Here is a 20,576-nt window from a genome sequence, read left to right as displayed (position 1 = left end):
TCCCCTCCCACTCGACATCTATCTCTCTCTCTCCCACTCCCCTCCCGCTCGACATCTCTCTCTCCCTCTCCCCTCCCGCTCGACAGTTCTCCCTCCCCCTCCCACTCGAAATCTCTCTCTCCCCCTCCCGCTCGACATCACTCTCTCTCCCCCTCCCGCTCGACATCACTCTCTCTCTCTCTCCCCCTCCCGCTCGACATCTCTCTCTCTCTCTCTCCCCCTCCCGCTCGACATCACTCTCTCTCTCTCTCCCCCCCCGCTCGACATCACTCTCTCTCTCTCTCCCCCTCCCACTCGACATCTATCTCTCTCTCCCTCCCCTCCCGCTCGACATCTCTCTCTCTCCCTCTCCCCTCCCGCTCGACAGTTCTCCCTCCCCCTCCCACTCGAAATCTCTCTCTCCCCCTCCCGCTCGACATCACTCTCTCTCCCCCTCCCGCTCGACATCACTCTCTCTCTCTCTCCCCCTCCCGCTCGACATCTCTCTCTCTCCCGCTCCCGCGCAACATCTCTCTCTCTCCCTCTCGCCCTCCCACTCGACATCTCTCTCTCTCTCTCGCACCCTGCCGCTCGACATCTCTCTCTCTCTCTCCCCCTCCCGCTCGACATCTCTCTCTCTCTCCCCCTCCCGCTCGTCATCTCTCTCTCCCCCTCCCCTCCCGCTCGTCATCTCTCTCTCCCCCTCCCCTCCCGCTCGACATCTCTCTCTCCCCCTCCCCTCCCGCTCAACATCTCTCTCGCTCCCCCTCCCCTCCTGCTCGACATCTCTCTCTCTGCCCCTCCCCTCCCGCTCGACATCTCTCTCTCCCCCTCCCGCTCGACATTTCTCTCTCTCTCCCTCCCCTCGGTCGACATCTCTCTCGCTCCACCTCCCCTCCCGCTCCATATCTCTCTCTCTCTCCCTCTCGACATCTCTCTCTCTCTACCCCTCCCGCTCGACATCGCTCTCTCTCTCCCCCTCCCTTCCCGCTCGACAAGTCTCTCTCTCCCCCTCCTCACTCACTCGACGTCTCTCTCTCTCTCTCCCCCTCTCGCTCGACATCTCTCTCATCCCCTCCCCTCCCGGTCGACATCTCTCTCTCTCCCACTCCCCTCCCGCTCGACATTTCTCTCTCTCCCCCTTCTCTCCCCCTCCCCTCCCGCTCGACATCTCTCTCTCTCCACCTCCACTCCCGCTCGTGATCTCTCTCTCCCCCCCCCCCCGCTCAACATTTCTCCCCCTCCTCACCGATCCCACTCACACACTCTCCCCCTCTCCCCTCAATCCCGCTCAACATCTCTCCCGCTCCCCCCTCAATCCCGCTCAACATCTTTCCCGCTCCGCCCTTAATCCCGCTCAACATCTCTCCCCCCTCCTCCCTCAACCCCGCTCAACATCTCTCCCCCCTCCCCCCTCAATCCCATTCAACATCTCTCCCCCCTCCCTCCTCAATCCCACTCAACATCTCTCCCACTTCCCCCTCAATCCCGCTCAACATCTCTCCCCCCTCTCAATCCCACTCAACATCTCTCCCCCTCCCCATCAATCCCGCTCTACATCTCTCCCCCTCCCCCCTCAATCCCGCTCAACATCTCTCCCGCTCCCCCCTCAATCCCGCTCAACATCTCTCCCGCTCCCCCCTTAATCCCGCTCAACATCTCTCCCGCTCCCCCCTTAATCCCGCTCAACATCTCTCCCGCTCCCCCCTTAATCCCGCTCAACATCTCTCCCCCCTCCCCCCTCAACCCCGCTCAACATCTCTCCCCCCTCCCCCCTCAATCCCGCCCAACATCTCTCCCCACTCCCCCCTCAATCCCATTCAACATCTCTCCCCCCTCCCTCCTCAATCCCACTCAACATCTCTCCCACTTCCCTCTCAATCCCGCTCAACATCTCTCCCCCCTCTCAATCCCACTCAACATCTCTCCCCCTCCCCCCTCAATCCCGCTCAACATCTCTCCCCTTCCCTCCTCAATCCCGCTCAACATCTCTCCCCCTCCCCCTCAATCCCGCTCAACATCTCTCCCCCCCCCCCCCAATCCAGCTCAACATCTCTCCCCCTCCCCCCTCAATCCCGCTCAACATCTCTCCCACTCCCACTCAACATCTCTCCCTGCCGCCCCCACTCCCGTACAATATCTCCCTCCCTCCTCCCCCAACTCAATATCTCTCTTCTCCCCCCCCACTCACGTTCAACATCTCTCCCCCTCCCCGCCCCCTAACTCCTGCTCAACATCTCTCCACCCTCCCCCCACTCCCTGACTCAGCAACTCTCTTCCCCCTACCCCACTCTGGGCTCACACCAAATTGTAAAGCATTAATATGGGGTCACAGTGGGAAAAATTTTGGGAAGCACTGGATTAGACTGTGTGGCTCACCAGTAAAAACGTGATAGGCTTACTGGCCTGTTTTTGTGTTAGAAAAACCTACGCTTCCAGAAAAGTAGGTACATACAGAACCATGTGGAATATCTGGCCAACCCCAAAGAACTAATACCTCTCAATTTCCTCAAACTGCCTCATACCCTCAAATAGCATTAAATGTCCCCTTGAATTTTCTCACATGCCACTAGGATTCACAGTTTATCCAAAAACGTACAGGGGTACCAACTCAAAATACATGTGATTTGACTCACAAAAGTATACAATGAGGCCACTAGGCCCAACATTCCTCTGGTAGCTCTTTGAAAGTGGTACCTAATTAGTCCCACACTCTTGCTCCTTTCCCATAGCCCTACAAATTTTCCCCTTTCAGGTATTTATACAAATCCCTTTTGAAAGTTACTACTGAATCTGCTTCCACCTTCCTTTCAGGCAGCACATTCTGGATCATTATAACTCTCTCCGTGAGATGTCTTCTCAACTCTGGTTGTTTTAACAATCACTTTAAACCTATTTTCCCTGGTTACCCATCCTTCAGCTACTGGAAACAGTTTCTCCTAGTTTCCTCTATCAAAGCCTTTGGCTTTAAAGACTCCTTCCTGTTAAATCTCCCCAAAAACCTTCCCTGTTGCAAGGGGTTGCGATGCCAGTTTCTGTAATCCCTCTACCTAACTGAAGACTCACATCCCTGGTACCATTCTAGTAAACAGCCTCAGCACCGTTTCCAAGGCCTTGACATGGTTCAAGTGCGGTGCCCAGATTGGGCCACAACTCTCCAGCGGAGGCCTCAACTGTATTTTAGAAAGGTTCAGCATAACTTCCTTGCTTTTGTACTCTATTGCACAATTAATAGAATCAAGGGTACCATATGCCTTTTTAATGACCTTCTCAACTTATCCCACTCCCTTCAAAAACTATGCAACCCCATTGCACACAAATATAAAATGACTGTAGAATGGTTTTCGCAGGCACATAAAAATGTAACCCACAAAACCACTCACATTTTTATACTGCTTTTAATGTAAAGAAACATCTCATGGTGTTTAACGCATAACTCCATTAAATGGACACAAATGCAAACGTGCATGCATAATAGCCCTATTAAATATGACTGCACATGTTTAAGAACATAGCATTTTCCAAACATTCCGCTCCCACGATTTTCCCAGACAGCCCAGTCACATCCCTGCTTGAGCTATAGTACAAATGAGCATAGGAATAGGAGGAATCAGTCATTCAGCCCCTCAAGCTTGCTTCGCCATTCAACATCATGGCTGATCAGCTACCACTATGCCATTTTTCCTTACTATCCCCAAATCCCTTAATGTCATTAGGAAACAGAAATCTATTGATTTCTGTCTTGAACACGCTCAATGATTGAGCTTCCACGGCCCTCTGGGGTAGAGAATTCCAAACACTCACCACCCTCTGAGTGAAGAAATTCTTCTCAACTCAGTCTTAAATGGCCTGTCCATTATTCTGAGACTTTGTTCTCTGCCTTCAGACTCACCAGCCAGGGGAAACATCTTTTCTACATCCACCCTGTCATGCCCTAAAATAATTTTATAAGTTTCAATAAGGTCACCCCTCATTCTTAGAAATTTGAGAGAATACAGGCCCAGTTTCCTCAATTGTGTCTGATAAGACAATCTCACCATCCCAGGAACCAGTCTGGTGACTCCCATGAACTCCCTCTATGACAAGTATATCCTTTCTTAAATGAGGAGACCAAAACTGTACATAATGTTCCAGGTGCAGTCTCACCAAGGCTCTATACAATTGCAGCAAGATATCTTTACTTCAGTGCTCAAATCTCTTTGCAATTAAGGCCACATACCATCTGCCTTCTTAATTGCTTCTTGAACCTGCATGCTAGCTTTTAGTGACTCATGAACAAAGACACCCAGGTCCCTTTGGACATCAACACTTCCCAATCTCTCACCATTTAAGTAATACTCTGCCTTTCTGTTTTTTCTACCAAAGTGGATAACTTCACACATTCACATTATATTCCACCTGCCATGTTCTTGCCCACTCACTCAGCCTGCCCAAGTCCCCTTGAAGACTCCTTGCATCCTCACAACTTACATTCCCACCTAGTTTTGTGTCATCAGCAAATTTGAAAATATTACATTTGGTCCCCACATCCAAATCATTCATATATATTGTGAACAGCTGCGGCCCTAGTACTGATCCTTGCGGTACCCCACTAGTAACAGCTTGCCATCCTGAGAACAATCCACTTATTCCTACTCTTGTTTTCTGTTAAGCAATCATCAGTCCAAGCCAGTATATTACCCCCAATCCCATGCACTCTAATTTTGTTTACGAACCTCCCATGTAGGATCTTATCAAAAGCTTTCTGAAAATCCAAATACAACCAACTGGTTCCCCTTTATCTATGCTACAAGTGACATTCTCAGAAAAACTCCACTAAGTTTGTCAAACATGATTTCCCTTTCATAAATCCATGTTGACTCTGCCCACATCCATTATAACGGATTCTAATATTTTCCCTACTATTGACAAACTAACAGGTCTGTAGTTCTCAGTTTTCTCTCTCCTCCTTTCTTAAATAGTGAGGTTACATTTGCTACTTTCCAGTCTGCAGGAACCTGAATTTTGAAAGATAACCACCAATGCATCCACCATCTCTATAGCCACCGCCTTCAACACTATGGGGTGTAGCTCATCAGGTCCAGGGGAATTATCAACATTTAATCCAATTAATTTTGATTGGTACCTCTTTATTAATACTATTTTTTTCAGTTCCTCATTTTCAGTAGTCTCTTGGTTCCCTAATATTTCTAGTAGATTTTTTGTACCTTATTCCATGAAGACAAACACAAAGTAATTGTTTAGTTTCTCCACCATTTCTCTATTCTCCATTATAAATTCTCCTGTCTCCACCTGTAATGGACCTACATTTGTCCTTGCTAATCTTTTCATTTCCGCATACCTAAGGAAGCTCATGTTTCTTGCTGGCTTGAATTCATATTCTCTTTTCCCTTTGTTTATCAGTTTCTTGGTCCTCCTTTGCTGGATTCTAAATTACTCCCAATCCTCAGGCTTACCACTTGTTCAGTCAACATTATAAGCCACTTTCTTTGACCTAATGCAAACTTTAACTTCTTTTGCTTCTAATCCTGAACCTGTGTCCTATCGTGCTAGGGCTAATGGAGATTCCGGACAGATCAAGGTGCAATTTATCAATTCCCTTAATGATCTTGAGTATCGTGCCCTCTAGACACAATCCCAGGGATCCTCAACCTTATAATCTTCAGCTGGGTATCAGCTGGTTATCCATTGTGTACCGCCTCAATACCTGGGAATTTGAGTTCTAGTTGGGTGACTAGAATGGTCCACCTTACTCCAGGTTGTGACTGTGCAGTGCCTTATGCAGACTCATCAATTCTTTTCCAACCCTCCTCTGCCATTTTAAACCAGGTCACAGCAAAAAAACTGAACACAATAAAAGGTGGTCGAAGGCACCTGATGAACCCAGGTCTCTGTTCATTCCGTAATTCCTACATTCCTATGCACGTCACAAAAAAGTGACAGTACCATTGCAGAATAAAACTGTTACTGTAGTAAAAGTGGAGGGGTCTATGTCCAATAATTACCGTTTCAATTGCTGCTCGTCCTTTGTTATCTGCTTCATAGCTATGAATGTCAAATGTCAGTAGCTTATCCGTATACATTCTCAGAGTGGCAAAGCTGCAAGTAAAAATTCATTACAGTTTAAAAAAACAGTATTGTGTTTGCACAACTTGGGCCCCATTTTATATAACTGCACTACCAGCAAAACAACAGTCTATAATTGTCTGGTTTATCCTTTCTGGTGGGAACCTAGAACCAGGGGCCATAGCTTAAAAATAAGGGGGGTCTCAGTTAAGACGAAGATGGAGAGGAATTTCTTCTCTCAGAGGGCCATTAATCTTTGGAATTCTTTACCCTAGAGAGCAGTGGAGTGGGGCACTGAATATATTCAAGGCTGAGTTAGACAGATTTTTGATCTACAAGGAAGTCAAGGGTTGTGAAGGACAGGCAGGAAAGTGGTCTTAAGGCCACAATCAGATCAGCCATGATCTTAATGAATGGTGGAGCAGGCTCAAGGGGCCAAATGACCGACTCCTGCTCCTATTTTTTACATTCCTATGCTTTGTAAAGAAACCGGAGCACGGTATTTACCACCACCACCAAACCCCCCACCCCCCCCCCCCCCCCCCCCCCCCCCACCCAGTCCTTTGGCACAATTTCCACATCCAAAGATTTTTGAAAAATTAATTTCTCACTCCAACCTGCTTCTACATATTAGCATATGTATAATCCTGGACCCTGCAAACTTTCAGATTTAGCTTCTACATTTAATTTCAACATCTATTTCTATTATGAATGTCTCTCTTTCACATGCTACTCAGGCAATCCTACTTTTGCAAGAAAGAAATGGAACAGTTGGATGATTTGAGAACAGGGTGAGAGGGGAGGGAATAACAAAATACAATTAAAATTCCTGCAATTCACTGTCAAAGAGAACTTGCCCTTGCAAGTACCCCCCTGTAATACAACAACTCAATCCCCTGGTATATGGAGCATAAACAAATGATAGAGGACGGAAGATAAAGACACACACACGCAGACACACGCAGACACACGCAGACACACACATACACACACACACACACACACACACACAGACACACACACAGGAATGTGAGAAAGCCAGAGTACAACAGACAGATAACACACACAAACACTTATTTCACAACTTTATTGTGAAAGCATTTTTGAAGTAACAAAATGTCCCAAGGCGTGTCACACGAGCGTTATCAAACAAAATTTGACATGGAGCCACATATGGAGATATTCGGGCAGATGACAAAAATCTTGGTCAGAGGAAGGTTTTAAGGAGTATCTTAAAGGAGGAGAGAAAGGTAAAGATGGAGAGGTGTAGAGAGGAAATTTCAGAGCTTAGGGTCGAGGCAGCTGAAAGTATGGCCACCAACGGTGGTGCAAATACATTTGGAGGTGCCCAAGTGGCTAGAATTAGAGCAGTGCAGCTTTCTAGGCAGGTTGTGGTGCAAGGAAAAATTACAAAGAAAGGAAGTTGTGAGGCCACAGAAGGATCTAAAAACAAAGACGAGAATTTTAAAATCAAGACGTTGCTTAAACGAGAGACAATGTAGGTCAGCTAGCACAGGGGTGATGGATGAACAGAAATTAATGCAATTTAGGACATAGTTTTGGATGATTTCAAATTTCCAGAGGGTGGGATTTGGGAGGCTGGCCAGGATTGCATTGGGATAGTGAAGCCTAGGGGTAACAAACGCATGGATGAGGGTTTCAGCAGTAGGCAAACTGAGATGGGGCAGAGTCAGCGAAGTTACAGAGATGGAAATAGGCAGGTCTTTGTTATGGTGCAAATACGAGATCAGAAGCTGAGCTTATGGTCAAATATAGCACCAGGGTTGGCAACAATCTGGTTCAGCCTGAGACAGTTGCCAGGGAGAGGTGGCAGGGACTGAAGAAAATGGCTTTGGTCTTCCCAATATTTAGTTGGAAGAACTTTCTGTTTATCCAATATTAGATGTTGGATAAGCAGTCGGAGGATTTAGCAACTGTGGAAGAGTTGGGAAAGGTGGTGGCAAGGTACAAAGGGGTGACGTCTGTACACACGTGGAAACCAACGACTTTTGGATGATATTGCCAAGGGCAGCATGTAGTTGAGGAACAGGACAGGGACATAGACCAATTCCTGGGGACACCAGTCTGGGAATGGAAAATGAAGCCATTGAAAAGTGATTCTCTGGCTATGACTGACTATATAAGGAAGAAAACAGATGAATATACACTCCAACCCAGCTGGAGCTTTTGAGTAAGACGGAGTGGTAAAACAAAATGAGGATGACGAGGAGGGATGGGGGTTATCACAGTCACACAGCATGTCACTTTGTTAAGTGCTGTTTGGGTGCTATGGCGAGACAGATATCTGATTGGAGAGACTCAAACATCAAGTTTCCAGAAAGATGGGCACAGATTCGAGAGGCAACATCATGTTCAAGGACTTGAGAAGAAAGGGAGGTTGGAAATGGGGAGGTAATTTGCAATGTGGAGGAGTCAAGGGTTTTCTCTGAGGGGTGGAGATTGATTTGAAGGGTGGGAGGGGGTGGGGGGGGGGGGGTCAATGCCAAAGGGAAGAGAATGTTAACAACAGCTAACATGACAGGAAGGGAAATTGGTTGCCAGCAGTTTAGTTTAAATAGGGTTGAGGCAGCAGGAGGTGCTACAAGATGAGAATGGTAAGAGCATAAGGGAAGATGGGGAGAGAAACTAGAGAAGGAGGCTGACAGGATAACACTGGCCATACATATGTCAGTGGATATGGCTGGCTTGAAAACTCTCTTACCTGCCACTCTTTGCAACATACGTTACCAAATACCCATTTTCTCCTAAATTGTGAACTGTCTCTGTCATACTTTGTTCTTGAAAAATGGGCTGCAATGCTTCAAGAACAGTCCTGCCATCAGCTGGAGGGAAAGAAAATCAAACTCATGTTAACTTGTGATTGCAGATATATTAGTTAGCTCTCAACATTGTTAAATTAACGCTGTGCCTTCAGGTGTAGTCACACAGCATCATGACTTGCGCAATAAAGCTATTCCTGCTTTAGCACGGGAAGCACCTTCACCCCAAGAAATGCAAGGGGTCAAGAAGGCCCAACACTACCTTCTCAGGGCATTTAGAGATGGGCAATAAGGGTCAACTATGACAGCAGCAACCACGTCCTGAGAACAAAATGAAAAATCCAAAGGAACTTGGACTAGGTTAGGGCAGTGAACAAAAATGTCAGACAAAGTACAACACAGCTAAGTGCAAAGTCATGGGCTTATGTAGAAGTAAGAACGTGGACTAAAATTCAAACAGCAATATGCTGAGCAAGAGATCTGAGGTTTTGGTGCATAAAGTCACTGAAACTAGACATTGTGTGTTTTTTTTATTCATTCATGGGATGTGGGCATCACTGGCTAGGCCATCATTTATTGCTCATCCCTAATTGCCCTTGTTCAGAGGGACATTTAAGAGTCAAACACATTACTGTCACATGTAGGCAAGACCAGGTAAACACAGCAGGTTTCCTCCACTAAAGGCCATGAACAGATGGGTTTGTACAACAATCAACTATAGTTTCATGGTCATCATTAGACCTTTAATTCCAGATTTTTATGGAATTCAAATGCCACCACCTGTCATGGCAGGCTTCGAACCCAGGTTATTACCCTGGGTCTCTGGATTACTAGTCCAGCGACAATACCACTCCCCCCAATACCATCGCCTCCCCCTCAGAAGCGAAAGAGAAAAGAACATCTTGGGATGCATAGCTCAGGGTGAGATTTCTAAATCAAAGTGTATACAAGTTGTACACAGCCTTGGTAAGGTCACATGAGGAGCACTGAGTTCCATTATAGTCTCATTAAAGATGCAGAATTATTCAAGAGAGCCCAGAGAGCTGCAGGGTTGAATCCTGAATGAAAAAGTCTTAGTGAAAAGCAAATAAAAGCAGAATTTTTTATTTTAAAAGGGGTGAAATTTGTGTTGTTGATGTCCAAAGGGACTTGGGTGTATTCATACAAGGAATGCAGAAAGTTAACATGCAGGTGCAGCAAAGGTGTAGGTGCCTTTAGAAAGGCAAATGGCATGTTAATATTTATTGAAAGGGGATTGGAATGCAAGAATAAAGTCTTGTTAGAGTTGTACAAGGTTTTGGTGAGACCACATCTGGAATAGTGTGTGTAATTTTGGTCTCCATATTTAAGAAAAGATATACTTGCATTAGAGGCGGGAGAGGTAGTAGTTCACTAGATTGGTCCCTGGGATGAGGTTGGCCTGTGGCAAGAGGCTGAGTAAATTGGGCTTACACTTCCTGGAGTTTAGAAGGGTGAGAGGTGATCTCATCGAAACTTAAAAAATTCTGAAGGGGCTTGATAGGGTGGACTCAGAGAGATTTTTTCCATTAGCTGGGAAATCTAAAACACGGGGACGCAGTCTCAGGATAAGGGGCCGATCATTTAGGACTGAGATGAGGAGTAATTTCTTCAACCAAAGGGTTGTGAATCTTTGGAATTCTCTATCCCAGAGGGTTGTGGATACACCATCATTGAATATATTTAGGGCTAGGATAGGCAGATTTTTGCTCCCTCTGGGTATTAAGGGATATGGAGAGCAGGCAGGAAAAGGGAGTTGAAGTCCAAGATCAGCTATGATTGTATTGAATGGCGGAGCAGGCTAGGCTGGCCGGGTGGTCTATTCCTGCTCATATTTCTTGTGTTCTTTTGAAGTGGAATGATTGTTTACCAGCTTTCTTACTCTCTGGAGGACAGACGGTTTTGGGGGTTAAGGGGTGCAGCCTCATACAGGCCAGTAACAATTTGTACTTTACAGTGCCATCACTATAGTAACACAACTCAAGGCACTTCTCACAGGATGATTATCGATGAAATTTGGCACCAAGTCATAATAGGAGATATTAGGATGGGTGACCAAACACCAAAAGAAGTAGATTTTAAAGCATATCTTAAAAGAGAGAAGTAGAGTGTCATTGCGGTTCAGGGAGGGAATTCCAGATCAACTAGAGTATTGTGTCCAATATTGGGCACCACACTTGGGGAAGGACTGATGGCAGTAGAGGGGGTACAGCAAAGATTTACAAGAATAATTCCAGGGTTGAGGGACTTCAGTTACAAGGATAGATTGGAGAGCCTGGGGCTGTTCTCCCGAGAGAAAGTTGAGAAGACATTTGAAAGGCATGCACAATCATGAGGGGTCTGGACAGAGTAGATAGGAGAAACTGTTCCCATTGGCAGAAGGGTCAAGAAGCAGGGGGACACCCACTTAAAGCAAATAGCACAAGAACCAAAAGTGAAATTAAGAAAAACTTTTTCATGCAGCAACAGGCTATGATCTGGAATACACCGAGCATCGAAGAGGCTTTCAAAATGGAATTGGATAAGCACCTGAGAAAAGAAGTTGCGGGGAAAGGGTGAGGGAATGAGACTTAGCTGAGTTGCTCTTGCATGGACACAATGGGCAGAATGGCCTCTTTCTGTGCTGTAGCCATACTATGCTGGGGAGGGACAGTGCTGTAGCAGTAATGTCAATGAAATAGTAATCCAGAGGCTCAAGCTAATGCTCTGGGGACACTGGTTCAAATCTACCACAGCAGCTGGTGGAATTAAATTCAATTAATAAATCTGGAATTGGAAGTTAGTCTCCTGATGACCATGAAACTATCACTGGTGTTGTAAAAAACCATCTAGTTCACTGATGTCTTGTAGGGAAGGAAATCTACCATCCTTGACTCCAGACCCACAGCAATGTGGTTGACTCTAAATTGCCTTCTGAAATGTCCTAGCAAGCCGCTCAGTTCAAGGGCAATTAAGAATGGGCAACAAATGCTGGCCCTGCCAGCAACTCCCACATCCCATGAAAGAATAAGAAAAAACAATTCAGATCATAGGATGAAGGCAGTTGAAGGCTATACCACCAAATGGTGGAAACGAAATCCAGGATAAGCAGCAGTCCAGAATTGGAGCGCCGAGATCTCAGAAGGTTGTAGGGCTGGAAGAGGTTACAGAGAGGGAGGAGCAAGGCCATGGAGTGAACTGAAAACATCCATTGCTGAACCAAAGTCATTATCGGTCAGCGAGCACAAGATCGATGCATGAGTGGGACATGATGCAAGTTACCACACAGGCAGCAGAGTTTTAGCTGAGCTCTAGTTTAATGGGTGCCAATTTGAAAGCTGGAAAGTTCTTCTCTTAGGCACAGAATCTGAGGGCCAGAAGACACAGTTAAAAGTTAATGTGTCAAAGGAAAATAAGAAATTTAGACTCTTTTTTTGACAAGGAGGTGACAGAATTGTGGAGCAGATTAACAGCAAAGGACAGTACAGAAACATCTATTAGGGTTTAAAAAAGATACTCTGGTTAGTAAAAGAGGACTTGATGTTCAAGGATGTCCTAAAGCACTACACAGCTAAGTAAATTATTTCTGAAGTGTGATCACTGTTGCCAAGGACACAACAGAATCCCAGCAACGATGAGATTCAATGAGCTGCCAATGTGTTTTGGCAATGTTGACTGAGGGAGAAAGATTAGCCAGGATACTGAAAGAACTCCCTGCCAATCTTTCAATAGTGCCATGGAACTTTTTTACATCCACCTAAAGAGCCAGGTATGACCTTGGTTTAACATCTCATCATCAAGCAGATTAAGCAGCTACAAAAACAAAACACTGCGGATGCTGGAGATCAGAAATAAAAACAAGATGCTGGAAAAGCTCAGCAGGTCTGGCAGCATCAGTGGAGAGTGAAACAGAGTTAATGTCCAGTCCAATGTGACTTCATCTGAACCTGAAGAGTCATACTGAGCTCAAAACGTTAACTCTGTTTCTCTCTCCACAGATTATTCAGTCATTTCTCTCATCTGCCTTCAAAAATAATCACTGGTTGTGAGGCAATCTAAGACCATTTTGAATAGATGGACATTCTTTCCTAGATTACAGAATTCATTATACATTTAGAAAGGTTTAAAACAAGTAACATTTTCATAAATGCCACAAAGCCAATGCAAGCACATGACTAACACACCAACATTTTGCAAGCTGGCACATTCTGCTTCCACTCAATGCGTTTTCCTACCTCTCCTTCTTACCCATTCAGTGCATTTGCTTAAGAGATCCCCAACAAAAGCATTAACTGATTTCAAAAACAGTACAAATGGTATACATTACACCTGGACTCATCAAAGTTCCCCTAAATAAAAACAGAAATTGCTGGGAAAATGCGGCAGGTCAGGCACGGTGGGGGGGGATTGGGAGGAGGGGGGTCTGAGGGCGTTGTGGGGGGGAGAGGGGTCTGGGGGTGGCAATGTGGGGGAGGGGGGGATGTGAAGGGGAGTGGGGGGGCTGTGAAGAGGGCGGGGGCGACGTGAAGGGGGTGGGGACGACATGAAGGGGGGGTGGGGGGGGCGATGAGAAGGGGGGTGGGGGGAGCGACATGAAGGGGGGCGGGGGGGGGCGACGTGAAGGGGGGCGGGGGGGGGCGACGTGAAGGGGGCTACGTGAAGGGGGGGCGGGGGCGACATGAAGGGGGTGGGGGGGCGACATGAAGGGGGAGGGGGCGACGTGAAGGGGGCGGGGGGGGCGACGTGAAGGGGGGCGGGGGGGCGACGTGAAGGGGGTGGGGCGGGTGACGTGAAGGGGGCGGGGGGCGACGTGAAGGGGGGCGGGGGGGGGCGACGTGAAGGGGGGCGGGGGGGCGACGTGAAGGGGACGGGGGGGCAACGTGAAGTGGGGCGGGGGGGGGGGCGACGTGAACGGGGGCGGGGGGGGCGACATGAAGGGGGCGGGGGGGGCAACGTGAAGGGAAGCAGGGGGCAACGTGAAGGGGGGCGGGGGGCGACAGGCGGGGGGAGCCGTGAAGGGGGGCAGGGGGGGTGACGTGAAGGGGAGCGGGGGGGGCGACGTGAAGGGGGGCAGTGGGGCGACGTGAAGGGGGGAGGGGGCGATGGGAGATTGGGGGATTGAGAGGGAGATTGGGGGGGAGAGAGGGAGATTGTGGGAGTGGCGGGGAGAGAGGGAGATTGGGGGAGTGGGGGGGGAGAGAGGGAGATTGGGAGAGTGGGGGGGGAGAGAGGGAGATTGGGTGAGTGGTGGAGGGACAGAGTGAGATTGTGGGAATGGGGGGGAGAGGGGGAGATTGGAGGGTGGGGGGGAAGATTGGAGGGTTGAGGGGGAAGATTGGAGGGTGGGGCGGGAAGATTGGAGGGGGGGAGATTGGATGGTGGGGGGGAAGGAGATTGGGGGGGAAGGAGATTGGGGGGGTGCAGGGCACAGGAGATTGGGGGGGCGCGGGGCAAAGGAGATTGGTGGGGCGTGGGGCAAAAGAGATTAGGGGGCGCGGGGCAAAGGAGATTGGGGGGCGCGGGGCAAAGGAGATTGGGGGGCGCGGGGCAAAGGAGATTGGGGGGCGCGGGGCAAAGGAGATTGGGGGCACGCGGGGCAAAGGAGATTGGGGGCACGCGGGGCAAAGGAGATTGGGGGCACGCGGGGCAAAGGAGATTGGGGGGGCGTGGGGCAAAGGAGATTGGGGGGGCGCGGGGCAAAGGAGATTGGGGGGGTGCGGGGCAAAGGAGATTGGGGGGCGCGGGGCAAAGGAGATTGGGGGCGCGGGGCAAAGGAGATTGGGGGCGCGGGGGCAAAGGAGATTTGGGGGGCACGGGGCAAAGGAGATTGGGGGGCGAGGGGCAAAGGAGATTGGGGGGCGCGGGGCAAAGTAGATCGGGGTGGCGCGGGGCAAAGGACATAGGGGGCGCGCGGGGCAAAGGAGACTGGGGGGCGCGGGGCAAAGGAGATTGGGGGCGCAGGGGCAAAGGAGATTTGGGGGGCATGGGGCAAAGGAGATTGGGGGCGTGGGGCAAAGGCATTGGGGGGGGGTGGGGCAAAGGAGATTGGGGGGGTGCGGGGCAAAGGAGATTGGGGGGGCGCGGGGCAAAGGAGATTGGAGGGGTGCGGGGCAAAGGAGATTGGGAGTCGCAGGGGAAAGGAGATTGGAGGGGCGTGGGGGAAAGGAGATTGGGGGGCGCAGGGCAAAGGTGATGGGTGCTAAGGAGATTGGGGGGGTAAAAAGATCGGGGAGGATGGGGGGGTATCAGGGAGGATGGGAGGTATCGGGGAGGATGGGAGGTATCGGGGAGATCGAGGAGAATGGGGGCGAGATCGGAGAGGATGGTGGGGATTGGAGAGGATGGTGGGGGGGATTGGGGAGGATGGTGGGGGGGATTGGGGAGGATGGTGGGGGGGATTGGGGAGGATGGTGGGGGGGATTGGGGAGGATGGTGGGGGGAATTGGGGAGGGTGGTGGGGGGGATTGGGGAGGATGGTGGGGGGGATTGGGGAGGAGATTGGGGAGGATGGTGGGGGGAATTGGGGAGGATGGTGGGGGGGATTGGGGAGGATGGTGGGGGGATTGGGGAGGATAGTGGGGGGGATTGGGGAGGATAGTGGGGGGGATTGGGGAGGATGGGGGGAGATTGGGGAGAATGAGGGGAAATTGGGGGGGAGGTTGGGGAGGACAGGGAGAGGTTGGGGGGGGAGATAGGGGAGGACGGGGGGGAGATTGGGGAGGACAGGGGGGAGATTGGGGAGGATGGTGGGGATTGGGGAGAGATTGGGGAGGATGGTGGGGATTGGGGAGGATGGTGGGGATTGGGGAGGAAGGGGGGAGATTGGGGAGAATGAGGGGAGATTGGGGAGAATGGGGGAGATCGGGGAGGAGGCGGGAGGAGATCGGGGAGAATGGGGGGGCAGATTGGGGAGGATGGGGGGGGAGATCGGGGAGGATGGGGGGGAGATTGGGGAGGATGGGGGAGTTGATTTGGGATGATGGGGGGGAGATTGGGGAGGCAGATTGGGGAGGCTGGGGGGGAGATTGGGGAGGATGGGGGGGTGATTGGGGAGGATGTGGGGAGATTGGGGAGGAGGCGGGGGAGATTGGGGAGGATGGGTGGGAGATTGGGGAGGATGGGGGGAGATTGGGGAGGATGGGGGGCAGAGATCGGGGAGGATGGGGGCAGAGATCGGGGAGGATGGGGGCAGAGATCGGGGAGGATGGGGAGGACATTGGGGAGGATGGGGGAGCAGATTGGGGAGGATGGGGGGGAGATTGGGGAGGATGGGGGGGAGATTGGGGAGGATGGGGGAGAGATTGGGGAGGATGTGGGGAGATTGGGGAGGAGGCGGGGGAGATTGGGGAGGATGTGGGGGAGTTTGGGGAGGATGGGGGGGGAATTGGGGAGGATGGGGGGGAGATCAGGGAGGATGGGGGGGAGATCAGGGAGGATGGGGGGGAGATCAGGGAGGATGGTGGCGAGATTTGGGATGATGGGGGGCAGATTGGGGAGGATGGGGGCAGATTGGGGAGGATGGGGGAGATTTGGGATGATGGGGGGGAGATTGGGGAGGATGGGGGGAGATTTGGGATGATGGGGGGGAGATTGGGGAGGCAGATTGGGGAGGCTGGGGGGGAGATTGGGGAGGATGGGGGGTGATTGGGGAGGATGTGGGGAGATTGGGGAGGAGGCGGGGGAGATTGGGGAGGATGGGGGGGAGATTGGGGAGGATGGGGGGAGATTGGGGAGGATGGGGGGCAGAGATCGGGGAGGATGGGGGGCAGAGATCGGGGAGGATGGGGGCAGAGATCGGGGAGGATGGGGGGGAGAGATCGGGGAGGATGGGGGGGAGAGATTGGGGAGGATGGGGGGGAGAGATTGGGGAGGATGGGGGGAGATCGGGGAGGATGGGGGGGAGATTGGGGAGGATGGGGGGCAGATTGGGGAGGATGGGGGGCAGATTGGGGAGGATGGGGGGGGAGATTGGGGAGGATGGGGGGGAGTTTGGGGAGGATGTGGGGAGATTGGGGAGGAGGCGGGGGAGATTGGGGAGGATGTGGGGGAGTTTGGGGAGGATGGGGGGAGATTGGGGAGGATGGGGGGGCAGATCAGGGAGGATGGTGGGGGAGATCGGGGAGGATGGGGGGGGAGATCGGGGAGGATGGGGGGGAGATCGGGGAGAGATCGGGGAGGATGGGGGGCAGAGATCGCGGAGGATGAGGGGGGAGAGATCGCGGAGGATGGGGTGGAGAGATCGGGGAGGATGGGGGGAGATTGGGGAGGATGGGGGGGGAGATCGGGGAGGATGTGGGGGAGATTGGGGAGGATGGGGGGGAGATCGGGGAGGATGGGGGGCAGATCAGGGAGGATTGGGGGGGAGATCGGGGAGGATGGGGGGAGATCGGGGAGGATGGGGGGAGATCGGGGAGGATGGGGGGGAGGTCGGGGAGGATGTGCGGGAGATCGGGGAGGATGGGGGGGGAGATCGGGGAGGATTGGCGGGGAGATCGGGGAGATCGGGGAGGATGGGGGGCAGAGATCGCGGAGGATGTGGGGGAGATCGGGGAGGATGGGGGGAGATCGGGGAGGATGGGGGGGGGAGATCAGGGAGGATGTGGGGAGATTGGGGAGGAGGCGGGGGAGATTGGGGAGGAGGCGGGGGAGATTGGGGAGGAGGTGGGGGAGATTGGGGAGGATGGGGGGAGAGATCGCGGAGGATGGGGGGGAGAGATCGGGGAGGATGGGGGGGGAGATCGGGGAGGATGGGGGGGAGATCAGGGAGGATGGGGGGGAGATCGGGGAGGATGGGGGGAGATTGGGGATGATGGGGGGAGGTTGGGGAGGATGGGGGGCAAAGATTGGGGAGGAGGCGGGCAAAGATTGGGGAGGAGGCGGGGGAGATTGGGGAGGAGGCGGGGGAGATTGGGGAGGATGGGGGGAGATCGGGGAGGATGGGGGGGGAGATCGGGGAGGATGGGGGGCATATCGGGGAGGATGGGGGGCATATCGGGGAGGATTGGGGGGAGATCGGGGAGGATGGGGGAGAGATCGGGGAGGATGGGGGGGAGATCGGGGAGGATGGGGGGGAGATCGGGGAGGATGGGGGGGGAGATCGGAGAGGATCGGGGGGGAGATCGGAGAGGATGGGGGGGACATCGGGGAGGATGGGGGGACATCGGGGAGGATGGGGGGGGAGATCGGGGAGGATGGGGGGGAGATCGGGGAGGATGGGGGGAGATTGGGGAGGATGGGGGGCAGAGATCGGCGAGGATGGGGGAGAGATTGGGGAGGATGGGGGGAGATTGGGGAGGATGGGGGGAGATTGGGGATGATGGGGGGAGGTTGGGGAGGATGGGGGGCAAAGATTGGGGAGGATGGGGGGCAGAGATTGGGGAGGTTGGGGGGCAGTGATTGGGGATGATGGGGGGCAGAGTTTGGGGAGGATGGGGGGCAGAGATTGGGGAGGATGGGGGGAGATTGGGGAGGATGGGGGGGAGATTGGGGAGGATGGGGGGGAAGATTGGGGAGGATGGGGGGGAGATCGGGGAGGATGGGGGGAGATCGGGGAGGATGGGGGTGGAGATCGTGGAGGATTGGGGTGGAGATCGGGGAGGATGGGGGGGAGATCGGGGAGGATGGGGGGGAGATCGGGGAGGATGGGGGAGGGAGATCGGTGAGGATGAGGGGGGGATCGGGGAGGATGGGGGGGGAGATCAGGGAGGATGGGGGGAGATCGGTGAGGATGTGGGGGGAGATCGGGGAGGATGGGGGGGGAGATCGGGGAGGATGGGGGGGAGATCGGGGAGGATGGGGGGAGATTGGGGAGGATGGGGGGGAGTTTGGGGATGATGGGGGGGTGATCCTGGGAGGATGAGGGGTGGAGTTTGGGGAGGATGGGGGGTGGAGTTTGGGGAGGATGGGGGGTGGAGTTTGGGGAGGATGGGGGGAGGTCGGGGAGGATGGGGGAGAGATTGGGGAGGATGGGGGGAGATCAGGGAGGATGGGAGGAACATCGGGGATGATGGGGGGGAGATCGGGGAGGATGGGGTGGACATCGGGGAGGACAGGGGTGAGATCGGGGAGGATGGGGGGAGATCGGGGATGATGGGGGGAGATCGGGGAGGATGGGGGGAGATCGGGGAGGATGGGGGGAAATCAGGGAGGATGGGGGGAAATCAGGGAGGATGGGGGGAGAGATTGGGGAGGATGGGGGGAGAGATTGGGGAGGATGGGGGGAGAGATCGGGGAGGGAATGGGGGGGAGATTGGGGAGGGATGGGGGAGATTGTGGAGAATGGAGAGGAGACTGGGGGGGAGATTGGGGAGGATGGGGGGAGAGTTCGGGGAGGGAATGGGGGGAGATTGGGGAGGGAGATTGGGGAGGATGGGGGGAGAGATTGGGGAGGATGGTGGGAGAGATCGGGGAGGGAATGGGGGGGAGATTGGGGAGGGAGATTGGGGAGGATGGGGGGAGAGATTGGCGAGGATAGGGGGAGAGATCGGGGAGGGAATGGGGGGGAGATTGGGGAGGATGGGGGGAGAGATCGGGGAGGGAATGGGGGGGGAGATTGGGGAGGGATGGGGTGGGGGGGGAGATTGGGGAGAGATGGGGTGGGGGGGGAGATCGGGGAGGATGGGTTCTGGGGGGGAGACTGGGGAGGGAGTGATCATAAGATAAGCCTGTGGCCGGTGGAGATTGCGACCCGGGGCCCAGGGCAGCTGGAATCTGCGATGCCGTCGTCTCTGAGATCGGCTGCCTAGGCCCGGACATGGGCGAGCGGGGTTTCCTGCTCTGCTTTCCCCCCGGGGCCCTGGCTCGCTCACAGGCCCATTCCCCAGCGGCCAATCCGGTGCCCCGGACCGTGTGAACCTTCCGCCGCGGGGCCTGCGAGTCAGTGTTAGACTGTGCGGGAGCCCCGGGCCCGCAAAGCCAGGCCGAAGGCCCGGTACTGTTTGCTCGACGGATCCAGCTGGACTCACCTGGCGCCGAGAGACAGAAATCCAAGAGGTGCTGCTGGGCGGCCATGGTACGAGCTGCTGGCCATGCCGAGCGGGACTTGGCTCCGCCCACCCGGGGTGGGGGGACAACAGGGCCCGCCCACCGAGGACGGAGCCACGCCCACCGTGAGACACTGGACCTGCCTACCGAGGACGGAGCCACGCCCACCATTAGACCCGGTCCCACCTACCTGCGAACAAGGCCCCGCCCACTGGGGGGGGGGACAGGGCCCCGCCCACCGGGAGACAGGGCCCCGCCTGTAGACCCGCCCACCTGTGCAGGGGTCGGAACCCGCCCACTCAGTACAGGCCCCTCCTCCTGGTAAGGCCCCGCCCACCATCACGCCCACTTCAGATCCTAAGAAATAGGTGCGGAGTGGGCCATTCAGCCCATCGAGCCTGCGCCATCATTGTCGGGTTCTATACCCCAGAGGGCTGTGGAAGATCAGTCATTGAGTATGTTTAAAGCAGAGATTGACAGATTTCTGAATACCAATAAGACCATAAGACACAGGAGCAGAAGTCGGGCAGGGAATCTGCCATCCTTACCTGGTCTGGCCTACATGTGACTCCAGACCCACAACAATGCGGTAAAAACAAAAAAACTGCGGATGCTGGAAATCCAAAACAAAAACAGAATTACCTGGAAAAACTCAGCAGGTCTGGCAGCATCGGCGGAGAAGAAGAGTTGACGTTTCGAGTCCTCATGACCCTTCGACAGAACTAGGTGAATCCAGGGAAGGGGTGAAATATAAGCTGGTTTAAGGTGGGG

At 53.1% G+C, this 20,576-nt stretch overlaps 1 protein-coding gene across 1 annotated transcript in view; it reads right to left on the bottom strand.

The window, feature by feature from the left end:
* The window catches only part of sms (spermine synthase), a 72,952-nt gene extending 53,044 nt beyond the window's left edge, over positions 1-19,908 (bottom strand). The window contains exons 1-3 of the mRNA XM_041211729.1: positions 19,787-19,908; positions 8,768-8,888; positions 5,985-6,078 (exon numbers count right to left, since the gene is read on the bottom strand). Of these exons, the coding sequence (XP_041067663.1) occupies positions 5,985-6,078; positions 8,768-8,888; positions 19,787-19,832 (261 nt within the window). The 5' untranslated portion in view covers positions 19,833-19,908. The remainder of the gene's footprint in view (positions 1-5,984; positions 6,079-8,767; positions 8,889-19,786) is intronic.
* Positions 19,909-20,576: the final 668 nt, after the last annotated feature.

Source organism: Carcharodon carcharias, chromosome 18 (genome assembly GCF_017639515.1).
Source record: "Carcharodon carcharias isolate sCarCar2 chromosome 18, sCarCar2.pri, whole genome shotgun sequence".
In the NCBI taxonomy this organism is placed as follows: domain Eukaryota; kingdom Metazoa; phylum Chordata; class Chondrichthyes; order Lamniformes; family Lamnidae; genus Carcharodon; species Carcharodon carcharias.
Note: the sequence above shows the minus strand (reverse complement) of the source record. Positions and strands in the feature narration are given on the sequence as shown.